This window comes from Canis lupus, chromosome 22, assembly GCF_048164855.1.
Source record: "Canis lupus baileyi chromosome 22, mCanLup2.hap1, whole genome shotgun sequence".
Classification (NCBI taxonomy): Eukaryota; Metazoa; Chordata; class Mammalia; order Carnivora; family Canidae; genus Canis; species Canis lupus.
The window spans coordinates 45,925,443-45,944,893 of record NC_132859.1 but is presented as its reverse complement, the minus strand read 5'-3'; the positions used below and the strand labels follow the sequence as shown (position 1 = coordinate 45,944,893).

Below are 19,451 nucleotides of genomic sequence, written 5' to 3'. Positions count from 1 at the left end.
ATTATTATTGTTATGGTCACCATTACTTATTCATGGGCCTCCAGTGGTGCCCTGCGATCTATCTGACGAGGTCAAAACATCAGAGACGGTTCCTATAGGGGAAATTTACCATCTTGGAAAGGCACCTGGGATCAAATGCCTGGGTGTGCTGCCCACAAGAGATTCTTAAACAAATAACCCTTTAACCCAATTCCATATATTCTGACTGACTGAAAGGGATTTTAAGAGTTTTGTTTCAATGCAGAACAATGAAGTCTCCTTTCCCAAAATGCTAGTTAGAAACTAAAGGTTGGGGAGGGATCAACAATGTATCCGCATCCATAGAGAATGCCCAGTTCTCCTGTCCTTAGGCAGAAGGCCCATCAAAACAGGACAGTCATGTTGGCAAAGTTGAATACATGAGAGAGTGGGAGAAATGAGACCCACGGCTGAGTGTTCCCCCTTCTACCTATCTTTCTTCCTTCTTTCCATCTTTCCTTTCTTCCTTCTATCCTTCTTCTCCATATCCTCACATAAACCTTAACATGTAGGACATCTGGAAGAAGCTGAAACAGAGGGAGAGGCTTCATATTAATGCAATGAGACAACTAGATCTTCGACCCTGGACAGTTGTTGAAGGAATCTACCAATTTGCTTCCTCAGATTAAGGGCATTTTGAAAACACAGATTTTTAAGACAATCTTATATCCTCAAATGCCTCACTAGAAATAATTCTCTTAGAGCAGCAGCAATGCACATGAACACAAGTATTAAGAGGACAAAGGCAGATCGCAGTTATTTACCTTTATAAAGGACCTGAGCTTCAGGACTCTTTGGGGGAATGAAGTCACAATTTTAGAAGAGACTGAACAACATTCAACAACCTTCTGAATCATGCTTTAACGTTGTCTCTGTTGCTGATAATTTACTGCAGACTGTCTACAGTAAATTATCAGACATCCACCCTTGTAGGTGTCTCTTTCAAAAGGAATAAACAGAAGAAAACCTCAGTTATCAAAATGACCCAGTATCCAGAATTTTTGAAAACTTTACGAAATTCACTGAAACTTCTGGCTATGTGGTCAAGCCTTAAACAATATATGGGTTCACGGACTATATGGATGCTTTCTATTTTCCTGGAAAGTGTTGAAATGGAGACCAACAGCCACTCTCACTGACATAAACCTGAAACCGTAACTCTGATGTCTCCTGCTAGAATTCACCCTGGGGTTCTTGAGATGATCCCTTATGAACTTATCTTCTCACAAACTTGATCAATATTGACCAATGACCTAAAGGCTTTATCAATGCACTTTTTCTTTAGTGTTATTGCTGAAATCTCCATTTCTTGATTTTATTAAGCATACCTCAACAAGATATGCTTCATAGTCATGAACTTTTTAATTGCAATTAAGAATGTAATTGCAATTAAATATATACCAAATGCAATTGGTATATAAATACATTCGTGAATACTTGGACCGTCAAGGAGAGGACCTGAACACCTCTGCCTTAGATGCTAAGGGGAAAGAAAATTGAAACTGGAGCTGGAAAAAGAGAAGTCATGCTGGTCAGGGAGAAGAGTGCACCGCAGAACCGCTCACAGCATGAATCATTAAGTCCTTCCTTTTTTTTTTTTTTTTTTTTTTTAATTTATGATAGTCACAGAGAGAGAGAGAGAGAGAGAGAGGCAGAGACACAGGCAGAGGGAGAAGCAGGCTCCATGCACTGGGAGCCCGATGTGGGATTCGATCCCGGGTCTCCAGGATCACGCCCTGGGCCAAAGGCAGGCGCTAAACCGCTGCGCCACCCAGGGAACCCCATTAAGTCCTTCCTATACATCCAAGTAGAAGTGAAGAAAATAATTTAGAGAATTAAAATGAACAAAATTATTGGATAGGTTTCTTTTCAAGGAAGAATGGGCAAGGAGTGTGCCTGGCCATTTTTTTGCCTTCCAGCTTTTCCTCACCACCCTTGGGGAAGCTGGTCTCTGCCCTGTCCTAGCTGCATTCAGCAGTTAAAAACCTAGAAAAGTCTGTCCCTTCCCAGAACCTGTGAGAGGCCAGAAAGAGTACAACCTTTATTCTTGATGAGCTGTGACCTGTCTCCACAGCTCCCCATCACCACTTCCCCCTGGATTCCGACAGTCTCTTTTCCAAGCACTTCACTGCTGCCTATCCTCCTCCTAGCAGCATGTTTCCAGAGCAGGAACCTGCCTCTTCTCTTCCCCTTCTTCTGGGACAGATGGTCTCAAATGACCTTGCTCCTGTCTGACTTCTCTTCAGTGTTTTCCCCCACCCACTCGCTCAGCCTTCTTTGCTATAGGTAAAGCTGTTGCTCATACGTAGCCTGGTGATGTCCACTTCCCACCCTGTGCGGGCTGCTGCTCTCATCATCCTCACCTCTCTGGCTCCTGTCTGTCCCCTCCTCTCCTCCCAGGGCCCAGGCATTACCGCACAGCACATTCCAGCTCCACCAAGGGAGCACATACTGGCAGAAGAAGCAATTAACATTTCTGCAAGCTGGAAATTCTCATAATTAAAACTTCTTTTGCGAGATCTCAGGAGTCGAAATAACCCAAAGGGAAGAAGAGCGCTGGCATCTTATCAGGAAATGTGATCAGTAGAAACAGATAAACTCAGTAACATAGGCCTGAAATTGTGCCCCGGGGCCCAATTATTAGACAGGAATAATTCTGTTGATTAAAATAACATGATAAACTTGCCATGTTCATAAAGAGCTCTCAGCACATTCAGAAAGTCTCTAAAAGAAGCAACAGTTATAATCACTCATGTAGCCAGAAATTAGTTCTAACGGGAAATCACTTTCTTAAGCTTAGCAAAGTCAGGTCTTAATACAGACAGTGGCCATCTGCTGAAGGACGTAGAAGAACATTAATTGAGGGACAGTGGTCACCAAGGTGACATTTAGGAAAAGTAAGTCTTAGAAGACCAAGCAAATTCGTGAGGTGTTTGTCAGACCAGCAAGTTGAAAGACGCCAATCTTCTAAGCACAGACAATGGAGCCCACTGCCAAACCGAATACTATCCAGAGCTCTGTCTGAAAAGCCAAAAAACACTGACCTTAAAGAGCAGTTAGACTTTTGACATAACAGGTTGAACTTTACTTACCCAGAACTCCTGACGAATGTGGCTTATAAATGTTCCTTTTGATAAATGCAAGCTGACAAACTATTCATGGGACAAAAAAGATATTAACCTATTTCACAAAAGATGGCTCAAATATGTCGCATTTTGTAGCTTCTGAAAGGAGCCATTACCACCACCACAAAAAAAAAAAAAGGTTTTATTTTTTTTTTTTAAAAAGTAGGCTTTCTTTGAAATCAGAAAAGAGAAAAGGATCTAAACATAAGTTATAATCGACACCAATATATAACTCATATATGTAGGGTGAAAAATTATAGCTCCTCTGCAGTTGTGACTCTCTCTCTCTCTCAGAACACACGCGCAGACACGCACACACACTTTAGTGCCCTTAAGGGCACTAAAAACGTGTACTGACATTCAAATCCATGCAGAGTTGTCAAATGCCCACTCAAAGGGAGTCAGCTTGTCCATACTAAACATATTCCTTGCAGCTTTCCTAATTCTTCAAGTAAACTTCTCTATGAAATCTAAACCGGTGCTTTCTCCATTTTAAAAACTGCTGACAAGTCCCTTAACACAAGTGAGAGCCTCTATGGCCCGAGATACACAGGCTCAACCTATTGATTCTGGGACCTTGTTGAGAAAATGCAAAGTTAGATGACTGTCCCCCAAAGAAAACAATCCTAGGGGATACATGATCTCATTCCACATATTTAAGAACTTGTATAACCATTATAATGCTTTATTTAGGCACATGCCCAAAATGTTCAGTTCAGGAGAACCCACCCAGGCCTCTAATCAGAACCTCTTCCGGTTAGATAATTCACTGAAATATCAGAGGTTCATTCCAATGTGTCCATAACAAACAGTGCACAGTGCATCACACATGGAGAACACGTGGGCTCGGACCCAAAAACCAGAAACAATAAAAAAAGCAGGTGAAGAAAGGATGAGGACACTCAGCTAATGCAGAAAGGAAATTTTTTCAAAGGGAGACGTCTTATGATAATTCAGACCTCTCAGGAACCGAGGCAAATGGCTTCTTCAGTTCTACAAATTTGGGCAAAAACAAGGTTGCTCGACATAGTGGTCAACATAGACCTCATTTCACCAGATTAATTTTGATGTACTCAGTATTTCTGTTTGCTTGTGGGAGCAGCTTACAGACAGATGAATATTCCCCACCTGCGTCTATAGGCATGAAATTTAAGAAAACAAGCTAAAGCCCTGCCAAAAAGAAAAAGAAAATGTGGCTCCTGGAGATCATCTTCCCCATTCACTGTTGCTCTAGCTGCAGAAATCTGGCTTTGGATTCCTGCTCGTGATATCCACCTTAACATCAGAATCTTTTCTAAAGTGCAAATAATGATGGTGGCCACCGCTGATGCAATGTTTGCCGTCTTGCAGGCAGCCTGCTATGATCTGAATTCATTCATTCATCCAACTACTATTTAAAGAAGACCCACCATATGACAGAATTGTTCTAGGTTTCAGGGTAAAGTCTGAATAAAACAAAGTGCCTGCTATTGCAGAACTGTCTTTCCAGTAAGAGGACAAATAAAACAGAAGAATAAATGGAGAATGAATCTGGTGGTGATCAGGGCTATGAAGAAAGTGGGATAAAGGTGCCAGAGGGTGACCGTGTGAAGCATGCGGTCCTCACACAGACCACCAGGAACACACCTGCAGTTCAGAAACACTGGGTTTACTGACTCACTGCAACATGAGAGAATGCACACCCCTGGGATCAGGGCATCCAAATAAGAAGTGTTCAAAGGACTGTAGGATTTGAGGGGCACTGGGGTGGTGGCTCAGTCGGTTAAGCAGCTTCCTTCGGCTCAGGTCATGATCCTGGAGTCCTGGGATTGAGCCCCAGTATCTGGCTTCCCTGCTCAGTGGAGAGTCTGCTTCTCCCTCTCCCTCTGACTGTCCCCCCTGCTTGTGCTCTCATTCACTTGCTTTCTCGTGAATAAATAAAAAAATCTTTTAAAAAATTTAAGATTTGGGTTGTCAGGTGATTTGGGGGGAGGGTTCAAGAAAACAGGGTTTTGCTCCGAATACTGTCAGAAAGTGAGGGTAACTCTAAGAGTAGGCGTCTTAGTAATTCTTACCAAGAAGGCAAGAGGAATGAAGTGAGGCAGTCACTCATAGTAGCCAAAAGGGGATGTGTGCCCATATTTGTGGTTTGGACAATCTTAGTTTGTTTTTGTTTTTGTTTTATATTTTTATGTATTTATTCATGAGAGACACAGAGAGAGGCAGAGGGAGAAGCAGGCTCCCCCGCCAGGGAGCCTGATGTGGGACTCTATCCCAGAACCTTGGGATCACGACCCAAGCCAAAGGCAGATGCTGAACCACTGAGCCACCCAAGTGCCCTGAACAATCTTGGTTTTATCTGCATTTGGACATGATTATAAAGGGGTCTAGCTTTTGTCTTGATCCGTCATGGTCACAGAGTGTCCTTATCTGATGTTGGTGTTCTGTGAGACTGTTTATGTCTACCAGGAAAAGGCCACAGCTGAGCTGTGAATGCCAGGCCAGCTCCCAGACATCCTCCTTCAACGCTGCCGGACAAGTACTATTGCTATTTCTCTTTTGTAGATGAGGAAACAAAGGCCCAGAGAGGTGACACACTTATCCTAGGGCAAGCAACTAAGAAGGCCAGGTTATCTGACTCCAGAGCCAGCCTCCTACACACCTCACACAGGGGCCCCCGCAAAGCTGAGCCTTTTGAATACCCTTGACAAGAGGGTCTCTTCAAAAGGCCGTGGGGGGAGAGGGGGGTTCCGGGGGAGGGTGAGATCGAGCCCACAGGGGAGGCTGCCTGGCACCTAGGCCAGAGGATGGGCCAATGCACAAGGGGTTACGTCCACTGGTCACCGTCCGGGCCGACATATGCTTCTCCCAGGAACCAAGCAGCACCTTCTGTTTCGCTGACACTGGAAGGTCTCCTTTTCAATGCCTGGCTCGACCGCAGCCTATCTCAGGAACTCAGGCCCTGTACCCCCGGCTTGGGACGCCGGTGCCGGCAGGGCAGGTCGGAGCGGCGCGAAGGCCGGGTCGGGGAGGGCGGGGAGGGCGGGGAGGGCGGGGCTTACCAGCAGGTTCTCGGGCTTGAGGTCCCGGTGGACGATGCTCTTGTCGTGCAGGTGCACGAGCGCGCGGCACAGGTCCAGGAGCAGCAGCGCCGCGTCGCGCTCGGCGAACCTCACGCTCTCGGTGATGGCGTCGAAGAGGTCCCCGCCCTGCACGTACTCCATGATCAGGTAGACCTCGCCCTCGGTCTCGTACACCTCGTGCAGCTGGACGATGTTGGGGTGGGACAGGCTCTGGATGATCAGGATCTCGCTGTGCACCATGTCCTCCTTGCCCCGGAGCCTGGCCTTGTCGATGATCTTCATGGCGTAGGCCTGCCGCGTCTGGCGGTGCCGGCACTCCTTGACCACCGCGAAGTTGCCGTCGCCCAGCACGCGGCCCGCCTCGTAGTGCCGGTGCACGTCTGCCGCCACCAGGCCCGCGGGCCGCCGCCTCCGAGCGCCGCGAGGCCCCGGCTCCGCGTCCCGCCCGCCCTGCTCGCCCCCGCGGGGCTGCTCCCGGGGCCGCCACGCCCCCCGCCGGCTCCGGCAGGAGCTCGGGGCCTCCCTCCCGGCGCCTCGCAGCCCCTCCTCCCGGAGCGGCTGGGCTTCCCCCTGCTCCCTCTTGGCCGGGGCCGCCGCGGGAACGCGACCCTCCTGACCCCGGGGGTCTCTGTCCTGCTCCTCCTGCTCCTCCTGCTCCTCCTGCTCCTCCTGCTCCTCCTGCTCCTCCTGGTCCGGGTTTCTCGCGGGCCTCCGCAGCTCCTGAGTGCGGTTCCTGGGGCTGCTCCTGGGGCCCTCGCCCTGCCACCCCCCCTCCCCGGCGGCAGGGTTGGCCTCGGGGGACCGCCTGCAGCTCCGGGTCCTCCCCAGCTTCTCGCCGGCGGCGGCGGGGGCGGCTGCTGCCGCTGCTGCGTCGTACCTGTGGCACCTCCCCAGGTCCAGCTCGCTGGTCCCCAGGGACAGCCGCTCCCTCTGCGGGCCCTGCTGAAGCTCCCTTTCTCTCTTGCACTTCTCACATCGGATGATTTCGCCCGACGTCCTTTCAATCTCCACGCCCAGGTGTTTCTCTCCACTGGCAGGTCTCTCCAGGGTGGCTTCCCTGGGCGGCCTGCCACCCAGCTCAGACTCCCACTTGCCCCCACCCCACTTCTTCTGGGGCCTCGCCCTGTCCTCCAGAGCTGGCTCCACCGGGGCCTTTCCCTGATGTCCCATGGCAGCCTTGGACCGGGCAGCCTCACCGCAACTCTTGGCAGCCTCGGTCTCCCCGCAGGGGTGACCCCCTCTCAGAGCCTTGCTATAAAGCCTGCTTCTCAGCCTTGGGGAAGGGGCTCGGCTGTGCTGGGTCAGTGTCAGGGCCCGGGCTTTGCTGGGGTACAGTTCTTCTATAGCTACCTGAATGTTCTTCAGGGTCAGCGGTTCTTTGCCCATGGCTATGAAGGCATCCCCTTCCCTGAAGAAGTCAGAGACACTCCTGATCTCCCTGCCCTTGAGGTTAAAGAGTTTTCTCACGCGATCGTTCTTCCATCTGGGAAAGCCCAAGGATTCGGAGATGTCCGCCAAGAGCTGCTCAAAGTTCTGCACGGACCGTCTGTTGAGGAGCAGGGTGATCTTCCGGAGCGGGTGCCCACCCAGCTTCACCACGGTCACCACCCTGGGCTTCAGCGTGCTACTCTCAACATGGACCGAGTGCAGGCCATTCTGGGGGCTGAACACAGGCACAACAGAGCCACGTGGCCCCAGGAGAGGTTTCTCCAGATTCCCTCGGCCAGCAGGCAGCCACGTGCCCTGCAGCTTCCGCTCGGTGATTCTCGAGCTTAAAGATTTTAGAGGATGGTCACATAGGCCTCGATGTCCTGCAAGAAGAAAATGACAACATGGTGTCAGTTGTCATGGGTTCAAAGAGTCTTCACCAAAACTTTACTAAAGGTCACTGATTCTATTGTGGTTTGTAAGTATGATGTTTGAGGATCTGCCTGAAACCATGGAGCCTGTGCACCATGGGTCTAATCCTCAGTCTCCCCTATAAGAGATCGGGAATGCAGGACTGAGTCAGCATTGTGCCTGAGTGGCTCCCCCATGCCTTGCAGGAGCCCCCAGTATGGGCTACACCTTGGGAGCTTGGGAGTCCTCACTAGGTGAGGCCTAGTCATGGGAATGCAGCTTCTGCTACCCCAAAGTGAGCTATCTTTCAAGGACACACAACTGAGATAAAAGGTCCAAGCTTGGGGCACCTCAGTGGCTCAGTGGTTGAGCATCTGCCTTTGGCTCAGGGTGTGATCCTGGGGTTCTGGGATCGAGTCCTGCATTGGGCTCCCTGCAAGGAGCCTGCTTCTCCCTCTGCCTTTGTCTCTGCCTCTCTCTGTATCTCTCATGAATAAATAAATAAAATCTTTAAAAAAAAAAAAAAAGTTCCAAGCTTTACCGCTCAGGAAATACCAACAGGAGGTCAGAACATTCTGGAATTTTTTAAAAACCCAAATCTCACCCACCTCTTTGCCAAGAGTTTTCTAAGCTTGACTTTCAATTCAAGGTGAGGTGATGATGTGAAAAGGTGAAGACCACAGACTCTGAGACAGATCTGGATTTGAATCCTGACGTGGTCACTGACTACTTGCGTGAATGTGGGCAAATTACTCATGTTTCTGTTTTTTCATTTAGGAAGTAGGAATGAAAACACCTTCCTTCCAGGGCTTTTGTGAAGAGCAAATGGGAAAATAATTACAGTTCACTTCAAGGAATGTATGGGATCCAGTAAGGGCACAGTAATTGCAGTTATCAACACTGTCCTTACAGTCTCAATATCTCTTTTGTATGATAATTATCATTTTGGTAGCAATATATTGGTAAGGCAAAATTCATTTGGGGTCAGAAGAACTCATGGACCAGCATAACATGGCAGGTATTTCTGAGTGGGTTGCAAAAAAAAAAAAAAAAGAAAGAAAGAAAAGAAAAGAAAGAAAGAAAACAAAAGGAAGGGATCCCTGGGTGGTGCAGCGGTTTAGCGCCTGCCTTTGGCCCAGGGCGCAATCCTGGAGACCCGGGATCGAATCCCACATCGGGCTCCCAGTGCATGGAGCCTGCTTCTCCCTCTGCCTGTGTCTCTGCCTCTCTCTCTCTCTCTCTCTCTCTGTGACTATCATAAATAAATAAAATTTAAAAAAAAAGAAAACAAAAGGAAGTTGAATGAAGTTTTAACTGTTGGTACAGAAACTTTCTTCTCCAAATGGTTTGTCTTCCCAATATTTAAAAAAAAGGGAAGAAAGAAACCAAGGTCATATTAATGTTCAGAGCTTTTATAATGAAAATTCACTCATTCTCAATGTATTTCCTAATAAACTGCATAAATGAATAAAACAAGATGTATTTCCTGATCAACTGTGCCCAGCCAGAATAAAGCAGTTCAGGCAAAAGTGGTTCAATTTCCATTTCGGCCCAGGTCAAGAAACAGGAAATGACAGAATGTGTCACTAAGTTAAACCATGAGGGTCGCCTGCAGATTACTTACGTTACCCCCGCAACCCCCACAGGATCCATCTGTCCTACCCTCCCTGTAGGAATCTGCATTTAGGCTTCCTTTAAAAAGAGGTTAAAGATAATTATTTTTATGTGCATTTGAATCGTAGCAAGAGCCCCAGTTGTGCCAGGATGCGCAATTTGGCCCAACATATTTACACAGAATGTTTTTTGTTTTTTAATTATAACGTGCAATCTGTTCTGAGATGATTTCCATCTAGAGACAGGTGTCAGATTAGATGACAAGTAGTGGCTGCTACTGATCTCACATGCCATAAATTTATGAGCTTAGCACTCTCATTTACAGTTCAACTATTTACAGACATCTGTTATTCCTTCCCTTCTCATAATCTCTAATCTGCCTCCATTTTTGTCTGAGAGAGTTGAAAGAAAGAAAGATCTACAGCAGTAATACTGGTGTGTTTTCTCACAGGGATAGTTAAGGAAGGATAACAAGGAGGATGACCTACCAATGTGTGTGTACAAGGGGACTGGTATTGTCATTTGTTTCCCTTGTGGCACTTCTCACAGAGTAGGACCTGCTATACTGGTCAAGCTAAGTCAATGGAAAAGAATTCGCTGTTCCAGGGAAGGGAAAGGAGAGGAATTTTTCAGGGGAAAATGAGAAGGACCAGAGAGGATTTGATGAATACACTAGGGCTGCAGGAAGAATTTAGCATGGAAGGGGGTTCAGGACAGTCCCAGAGAGGGGTCCAACATGGGATGCCAAGAACCGTATAAGCGTACTCATAAAACAGGACAGACGCTAGTAGTGCTCACACATTGAATGGTGACCAAGGATGAGTGAGGTGAGTTGTGATGGGACCTGTGGCCTCAAGGTCACAGTGAAACTATGGATTTGGGTATGATGATCGAGGACTTGGCCTTGTGGTACCCAGAGTTAGGTGCGGGAGGGTCACACTCTCTGGGGATTACAGTGCCCAGCCAGATTCAGCAGACCTGACCGCAGATCCAGCCCTGATTCCTGGTGGTTAGGAGAGTAAACTGGGAACACCCTACCCCTAAACCCACGAGAGACTCCACCAGAGTGGCCCCTATTCCAGGGCACAGGCACAAAGGATGTGAAGACAGAGTAACTCTGTTCCACCACCATCAGGCACGCTCAGTCCACTGCACAGACAATCACAAACTCATTCAAATATCTGCCTCAGACTACTGGGGAGTACTAGGAAAATACAACTGCAAGGTGCAAGCCCTCCTCCTCCCCACCTTAAAAATCCTTAGTCCAGAGGAAAGTTTTCATCTTTAAAAGTGAGAGAATAAAATCAGGAGACTCTGAAAGCCTGGTCTTTAAGCAGAGAGAGCAATCACTAGGGAGAGGAAGAATACAGCACAACCTTTGGGTCTCAGTCTCCAGCAAGAGTCCTCACCTCCTGAGGGCAACAGCACAGTGTGCATTTAGGCTAACTCTAAGCAGCAGTGTCCTGGTGCCTACCCCCATCAAGCCAACCAGAAAGCCAAAGACCAGCCTGTGTCTACTTATCTCCAACAATTTACAAAATTGATTAAATGGAATCATGTGAAATTGTTGGTATGTCCATTTTGACCTGCAAAAATAAATGGAAATTTCACGTGGCTCAACCTAAAATGATATAGGATAATAATCCCCACTCTGTCCCTACATCAACCACAAATAGTTAAAGAAGGTACAGATAGTGGGGGAAAAAATTAAGATTTTATTTATTTATTTGACGGAGGGAGGGGGAAGAGAGAGAGAGAATGAGAGAGCACACACAAGTAGGTAGAGCAGCAGGCAGAGGAAGAGGGAGAAGCAGGCTCCCTGCCCAGCAGGGAACTTGATGCAGGATTCAATCCCAGGACCCAGGGATCATGACCTGAGCCGAAGGCAGATGCTTAACCAGCTGAGCCACCCAGGTGCCAAGATAGTGAAAAGTAAATACACTACTTCCCAGTCCTCAGTCACCAAGTCTGCATTTTCCCAGAAAGTGACACAGAAAAAGATGCTCTTGTAGCACTTAGGTTTTTTAAGTTCCTACAGCAACATATAAATTGGCCTTAACTTGGCAATACCGCTGCTTTTGCCTCATGCACCCTAAATACAAAAGTTTATAGGGCTTCACCCCAGAGCAAATCTAACCCCCTAACATACACACACACAGCAGAATAAACACTGCTTTCGTTGAGCCACTCCTCTGCTCAAGAACCTACCGTGGCTCCTTATTATCTTCCTGGGGAGCCAAACCGAAACTCCTCAGCTCAATATGTAAGAACCTCCATAATCCAGTAGCCCCCACCCAACCCAACCCACATACCCCTCACTCCTTACACCCACCCAAGCCTCACCATCTTGTAAGACCTGGGACCCACATCCACTGCCAAACCTTCCCTGACATCATTTTCACAGTCAGCTCTTCTTCTGAAGCTCTGTTCCTTAAACCAACACTTCACACGAATGCTTGAGACCCAATACTGGCACTTGGACCTCTGGTCTCCCCTTTGGTACATCTCAGTTCATTGTTAATTCATCTTCACAGGTGTAAATATTCTCCCTCTCAACTGTACATAAGCTCCCCCTAAGACAGACATCATGGATTGTGTAAATCCCCCCTATTGCACCCTAATAACAATAGCAGGCACTGCAGACTTGGGGAACCAGACTCCAACCCTAACATCCAACACAAGTACCAAGTCTCGGTCTGCCAGCTCTCCTTGTAGACAACTGAGTGTTACTCCTCTCAACTTTGGTAAACATCACACCCCAGACCTCCCAAGGAGATTAAATAAGAGAGGTGGAAGAAAGCATCATCACAGATACCCATTTACTACAAGGAAATCTGCCAAAGCAGCGTTTATAAAGAGGGGCTGATGCAAGTAGGGGAGAGCAGTACATTTTTTCAGAGTTTGTGATAGCATCATTTTAGAGGCGTGCAAAGAACACCAAACACAAGGTCAGAGACCTCAGTTAAGCCCTGGTTCTAGCCATGTGATCCTAGGAGAATTATAGAATCTCTCAGTCTCCACACCTGCTACCCACGATACCTCACTTGTGCTGAAGGTGGCTGGCATGTGTTTGTTTTCTTCCCTCTCCGAAAGAAAACAGGTCTTGTAACCTTGTATTTCCCCCAAATCCATTGTACATCTCGAGAGCAAAGAGGAAACTATGCTAAATGTGACTCAGCAGGTGAATTTGTCATCCATGCAGTGATTGAAATAGAAAACCTGTAAGGACAGGATCATAAGAGGAACACTCCAGCAAATCGAAGCATACAGCAATTCTGGAAGGATAAATGAACTTCCTGCTCACCAATCCTAGGATTCTCTAACTGGTGCGAGCCAGGACAGGCAGGAACTACACAGGCGTTTTGCTCTGATTGCCTCTAACGGCTCTGGCCCCTGGCAATCCTGTCTCATATCTGCTGCCATGATTCAGATGAGCTAACATAACCTGATTCTACAAGGGTCAGATCTACACCTTATCATGCTGACCAGGCTACCTACCACAATGCTGGGAAGTCACATCCATCCAGTTTCCTGTGTGATCATTTAAGAATACTTTGTTTAGGCTGCTAATCATGGAGTGTAGGATCAAGAATTGAAAAACAGAAAGTACCCTGCTAAAATTAATCTTCTACTTGCCTTTTTAAATCAGAACAAAAAGAGTATACCTCTTCCTAGTCATTTTTAAATCCTAACCCATATGTCTAACAAAGAAAAACTATGTCTGAGACGCCTGGGTGGCTCAGCAGTTGAGCGTCTGCCTTTGGCTCCGGGCGTGATCCCTGGGTCCCGAATTGAGTCCCACATCCAGATCCTTTCAGGGAGTCTGCTTCTCCCTCTGTTTGTGTCTCTGCCCGCCCCCCTCATGAATAAATAAATCCTAAAAAAAGAAAAAGAAAAGAAAAACTATGTCTGAGGTCAGCACTTTGGAATTCTCACCTTGGTTCCTAGAGAGCTATAAGGACACATGAGAAAAAGAAATGGGATTTCACAGGTGTGATTAAGTAATACGTCATGCATAAGTAATACATAATCACTTGTTAAGCATTTCCAAATTATGAGTACTAAAAGACACAGAAATTGGTATTTCAGGGACACCTGGGTGGCTCAGGTGATTCCAGCCTGCCTTCGCCCGGGTCATGATCCTGGAGTCCCAGGATTGAGTCCCACATCGGGCTCCCTGCATGGAGCCTGCTTCTCCCTCTACCTATGTCTCTGTGCCTCTCTTTCTCTCTCTTTCTCTCTCATGAATAAATAAATAAATAAAATCTTTTTAAAAATTGGCATTTCAAAACATCTGGTAATATGCAATACAACAACAAAAAAATTCCTATAACCCCCTCCTGGCAGGGACACTCCTCCTAAAATACTTTCCCTTTTATCAACCTCATATTTCTGAGTGGTTTCACCAGACTGATCACGTGCAGCCCCAGGACACAGTGCTGAAAGACTGTTCACTTCCATTCTTTTGTAGAAGATGGAGAAGGACAGGCTGGAATCATTTTCCCTTTCACTGAGTAATCGTTTGTCCTGGGCTTTTTCCAGGGGCTGTTTGGGAACAAACTCATTTTGTTCATATGCAGATGATGAGGCAGGAGAAACATTTGTGAACTTACATTTGATTATGCAAACATCCCAAGGAGGGTTTTCTAAATGAATAAAAAATTGGAATGCAGCCTCTAGTCACTAAGCCTCAAAAATGCTACTGTTTTGTAACTTGCAAGCCTGGTCAACGTACGTATTGATCAAAGCTAGAGAACTTAATAAAGGTAAGGTAATAAGATGAACCTGTCCTGCTATTTATTGGCCATCATTGCTGATGACACTTCAGTCTCTAATTAATGCTGTCACTACTTAATCTTTATTACCAACAGCACATCAACTGAGACATCAGAAACAGAGTAATTAACAGAGTAATTCCAGCTCTCATCTCAAAGGTGCCCCTGGTCAGGGTTGTCTTTTAATCTGCTAACCTACTCATGCCAATTTTCCTATATACCTCCCAGCGTATTGGCACAAGAACCTTGTATGATCTCTGAGTGAAGGATATTTGCCAGTCCTTGTTATAGCCCTCCTAACAGATGCCTGATACTTTCTGCCTAAGCTACTCACTGATTTAAAGATGGAATTTGCCAAGTAAACACAAAGCAGAATCAGACCCATTAATTCAGATAACAGGTAGTTGCCAGAAGGGAGGGGTTAAGGGTGATGGGCAAAATGGGGCAGTGTGAGGGGGAGGTACATGCTTCCCGTTGTGGAATGAATAAGTCATAGATATGAAAGGCACAGCACAGGGAATATAGTCAATGATATTGTCATAGTGATATATAGTGACAGATGGGAGCTACACTTGTAGTGAGCACAGCAAAACATATAGATTACTTGAATCATTATGTTGTATACCCAAAACTAATGTAACATTGTGTGTCAACTGTATTTAGTTAACAAACAAACAAACAAAAAAATCAATGAAGAAAAAGAAGAAAGCTCAATGGATACTGACCAGGCAAAACTAACAGTTGCCTATACAACCTTGTTATGGGTGGAATTGTGTTCCCCGACCCTTAAATTAACCTGAAGTCCTAATCCCCAGTCTCTCAGAATGTGATAGGATTTTGACAGGGTTTTCACAGAGAAAGTCAAGTTCAAATGAGGTCCATGGGGATCCCTGGGTGGCGCAGCGGTTTGGCGCCTGCCTTTGGCCCAGGGTGTGATCCTGGAGACCCGGGATCGAATCCCACATCGGGCTCCCAGGGCATGGAGCCTGCTTCTCCCTCTGCCTGTGTCTCTGCCTCTCTCTCTCTCTCTCTCTGTGATAACTATCATAAATAAATAAAAATTAAAAAAAAAAAGAAAAACCAACAAAAAACAAAAAACGAATGAGGTCCATGGAATAGGCTATACTCCAACATGACTGGTATCCTTATAAGGAGGTTAAGTTTAGACACAGACAATTGTACAGGGAGAATGCTGTGTGAACATGAAGACGGTCATCTACAAGCCAGGAAGAGAGGCCTACAGCAGGTCCTTTTCTCATGCCATCAGAAGGAACCAACATTGCCAGTTTCAGATTTCAGACCTCTAGCCTCTGTAACCATGAGACAATGTATTTCTGTTGTTTAAACAAAACAACAACAAAAAGAACTTTATTGTCCTAGCTACTTTGGAATTGTGATTAGTTAATGATTTTTTTTTTAAGATTTTATTTATTTATTCATAAGAGACACAGAGAGAGAGGTAGAGACATAGGCAGAGGGAGAAGCAGGCTCCCTGCAGGGAGCCCGATGCTGGACTCGATCCCTGGAACGGAGATCACGCCCTGGGCCAAAGGCAGAGACTCAACCACTGAGCCACCCAGGTGCCCCAGGAGGGTTTTTAAGTGAACAAGCTTACATATCTCCTCAATTTCAAAGCTCACCCCAACCCCTTTGGTAATGCTCCTCCCTTTGCCCTTGCGTTTCCCTGCACTCCGATCCCATCCTGCACACGATACCCACCTCATCACCATATCACACTTCTCACTTCCTCTTCTGCTGGTTTTATTTTGTCTGAAGAACCTTCATGGTCCATGCAAGCAGAAAGCACTTTCCTCTCTCCCCAAACATCCCAAGACACCCCACAACAAAGAGGACCAGTGACCAAGGGATAACAAAGAGGACCAGTGACCAAGGGATGAACTTTTCCCCACTGTCGCTAATGTGCCTCCTTTGGTGTCCAATTAAACTGGCTAAGCCAGCAGCTCCCATCCCTGATGTACTGTGTCCCACAGGGCAGGATTTCTCACATGTTAGCATACATACACACACCATCTGGGGACTGTGTTCATGTGCAAGAACTAATTCAGCCAGTCAAGGTCTAGGGTAGGTCCTAAGATTCTGCATCTCTGACAAGGTTCCAAGTGGCACCTATGTTGATGGCTCATGGACCACACCTTGTGACATACAGATACAGAGACAAGCTCCAGAGTATCCTTCCGGGAATGCTGGTCACCTATGAGCAAATTCAAAGCGGCCCATAAACCAATTCTTTAAAGTAGTACATAACCAACAGAACCTTTATTTTCATAATGTGAGTAATGAACGTATGGTATGTAATTAAGACATGACGTCACCAGTACAGTGAAGCAAAGTCCAGTCAGGATTTCCTTGCCAGAGTTTTCATTTAAGTACAGTACACATGGGGATCCCTGGGTGGCGCAGCGGTTTAGCGCCTGCCTTTGGCCCAGGGTGTGATCCTGGAGACCCGGGATCGAGTCCCACGTCAGGCTCCCGGTGCATGGAGCCTGCTTCTCCCTCTGCCTATGTCTCTGCCTCTCTCTCTGTGTGTGTGTGACTATCATAAATTTAAAAAATTAATTAATTAAAAAAAATAAGTACAGCACACAGAAATGAAGGGAGGAGTGACCACTTTGACCACTCAAAGTGGGTCAGCAGCACTGGACTCACCTGGGAGCTTCGTGGAAATGCAGAATTTCAGGCCCCACCCCAGATCTCCAGGATCAGATTCTGCATTTTAACAAAATCCTAAGGTGGTCTGATGCATATCAAGTTTAAGAAGCACGGCTACAGGGGTGCCTGGGTGGCTCAGTCAGTTAAGCAGGTGCCTTCAGCTCAGGTCATGACCCCACGGTCCTGAGATTGAGCCCCACATGGGGTTCCTTCCTCACTGGGGAGCATGCTTCTCCCTCTCCTTCTGCCTGCCGCTCCCCCTGCTTGTTCTCTCTCTCTCTCTCTCTCTCTCTCTCTCTCTGTCAAATAAATAAATAAAATCTTAACCAAAAAAAAAGAAGAAGAATCACTGCTACAGACTACCTCTTGCATCATCAAAATGGCTAGCAGGACCAAAATATGCAGACCACGATGGGAGAGATTACAAAGTCCTTGGACTAGTGTATATCCATTTGATTAACCCTGAAAGTATGGCAGCATGACCCAACCAGATCCAAAGTGGGATCCAGGAGCAGCTCTGGCCCAGGGGTGGGTTTATTTCTCTGGAGTCTACATGCGCCAGCTGCCAAATGAGCATGAAACGGAGTGAGAAAAGGGGAAAGAAGGAGGTGTTTCATGCACAGGCATCAGACTCCTGGGAGGAGGTAAGAGGATAAGAGATAGTGACAAAAGAGGCAGTGAGTGGAATGACATCTGCACCCGTCCTCCTGATCCTCAGAGCACAGGGTCAATGAGGGACACTAAAGAAGCTGTGTTTCAAAAGCCTGTGTAAGGCTCTAGGATCCAGGTGATGAGGCCCTAGAGGAAGCAAAGGCAGCAGCCCTGCCTTATGCAACACAGCAGAAGAGGGCAAAGTGCAGCCTTGGGGATGCACAGACAGCAGGGGTGGGGGAGTGAGGAGTGACTTAACCACTAGAGAAAGAAAAAGAGCCACAGTGTACCCAAGCACAGGTGACATCCTGTCCTGGGGACTCAGAGGACACTGAGGTCCTGTGTAAGCAGGTGGGGCCACTGGAACTCCACACTAAGCATTAATATTAACGTGGTCTCATTTGCTCCCATGGCTGGTGAGGCCTCAGACATTCCAGGGACCACAAGAATAACCATTTCTCCCAACAGCTTCATCCTCTAGATGAACCCTTTTCCTGCTTTCAAATTATTTCATCACAGGAAGCTTTTATGCTCCTCTTTTCCCCTTTGACTCCATGTTTGCTGAACCTCATCAGATGCCACCCTGTCACTCCTGTTGTCCTTCTTTGCAACATCCAAAGCTTCCCCTGGGGACAGCTTATCTTCCCGTCTCACCCTTGGGTTTAATGTTTCCTCCCAACATGCTCCAACTCACCCACGATCTCATCCCTGGGGTGTCACCTCTCACTCAGTAAAATTCCAATGGAGCATGGCTCCCAGACTGTTGTTGTCTATGACCTGGATTTTTAATCCCAATTGTCTGTTGCAGCTCAAGAAACTTGATTTGGGCTGAATTTTGCTTTTCTCGGTGCTGTTCAGGGAGGCTCTCTGGGTATTTTCGTTTGGAAGGGGAAAGTATAGTCTCTAGCTGACTTAATACCTCCAAGACCTCATATCTCCTTTCTCTGGCTGGTTATGGCACCCAGGGGCCTTCTTCAGACCACCAGTCCCCACTGGCCTGTGTCCTAACAACATTTAAACACACTGGGCTAGGTAGAGCTACACCACAGTCCATTTCTATAGGTGAGGCTGCAGAAATAATTCTTTTTTTATATATTTTATTTATTTATTCATGAAAGACAGAGAGAGAGGCAGAGGGAGAAGCAGGCTCCCCACCGGGAGCCTGATGGGGGACTTAATCCCAGGATCCCAGGATCATGATCTGAGCCAAAGGCAGATAGATACTCAACTATTGAGCCACCCAGGCATCCCTGCATAAATAATTCTAAGGGCAAACTCCATGTTCTTTTTCCTAAAGAGACTAAGCACATCTGTCCCATTTCTACATCTTCATGCTTTGGTTTGGATGGATCTCCGATTGATGGGAGACACTGAAAATATCTGAACCATCTGAAAGTGCAAATCCCTGTGGACTCTGATGCCTCGTTTGTCAGCTGCTCATCTGTGAGGCTGGTGAACACCTCCACTAAGCAGTATCGTACAGGACAAAGGAGGCACAGACCCTGCAGATTCCTTAAAAAGCACTATTTAAATCATTTTGACCTCTTGTACAACATACAATTAAATAGCAAACAGGTAAGGCGACTTAAGAGGAAATGTTTCCCCCAAAATACACAGTTTTCCCTCATATTCAGGAGTGATGACATATTTGAAAAATACAGGGGCCTTTTACATAAAATAATGATAAGGGAATACTA

The 19,451-nt window shown here is 46.7% G+C and overlaps 1 protein-coding gene across 1 annotated transcript in view; it reads right to left on the bottom strand.

Annotated features, from left to right (window-relative positions):
• Positions 1-19,451, bottom strand: part of DCLK3 (doublecortin like kinase 3) — a 58,173-nt gene that overhangs the window by 25,499 nt on the left and 13,223 nt on the right. Inside the window, exon 2 of the mRNA XM_072793444.1 lies at positions 6,185-8,016. Coding sequence (XP_072649545.1) covers positions 6,185-7,591 — 1,407 coding nt within the window. The 5' untranslated portion in view covers positions 7,592-8,016. The remainder of the gene's footprint in view (positions 1-6,184; positions 8,017-19,451) is intronic.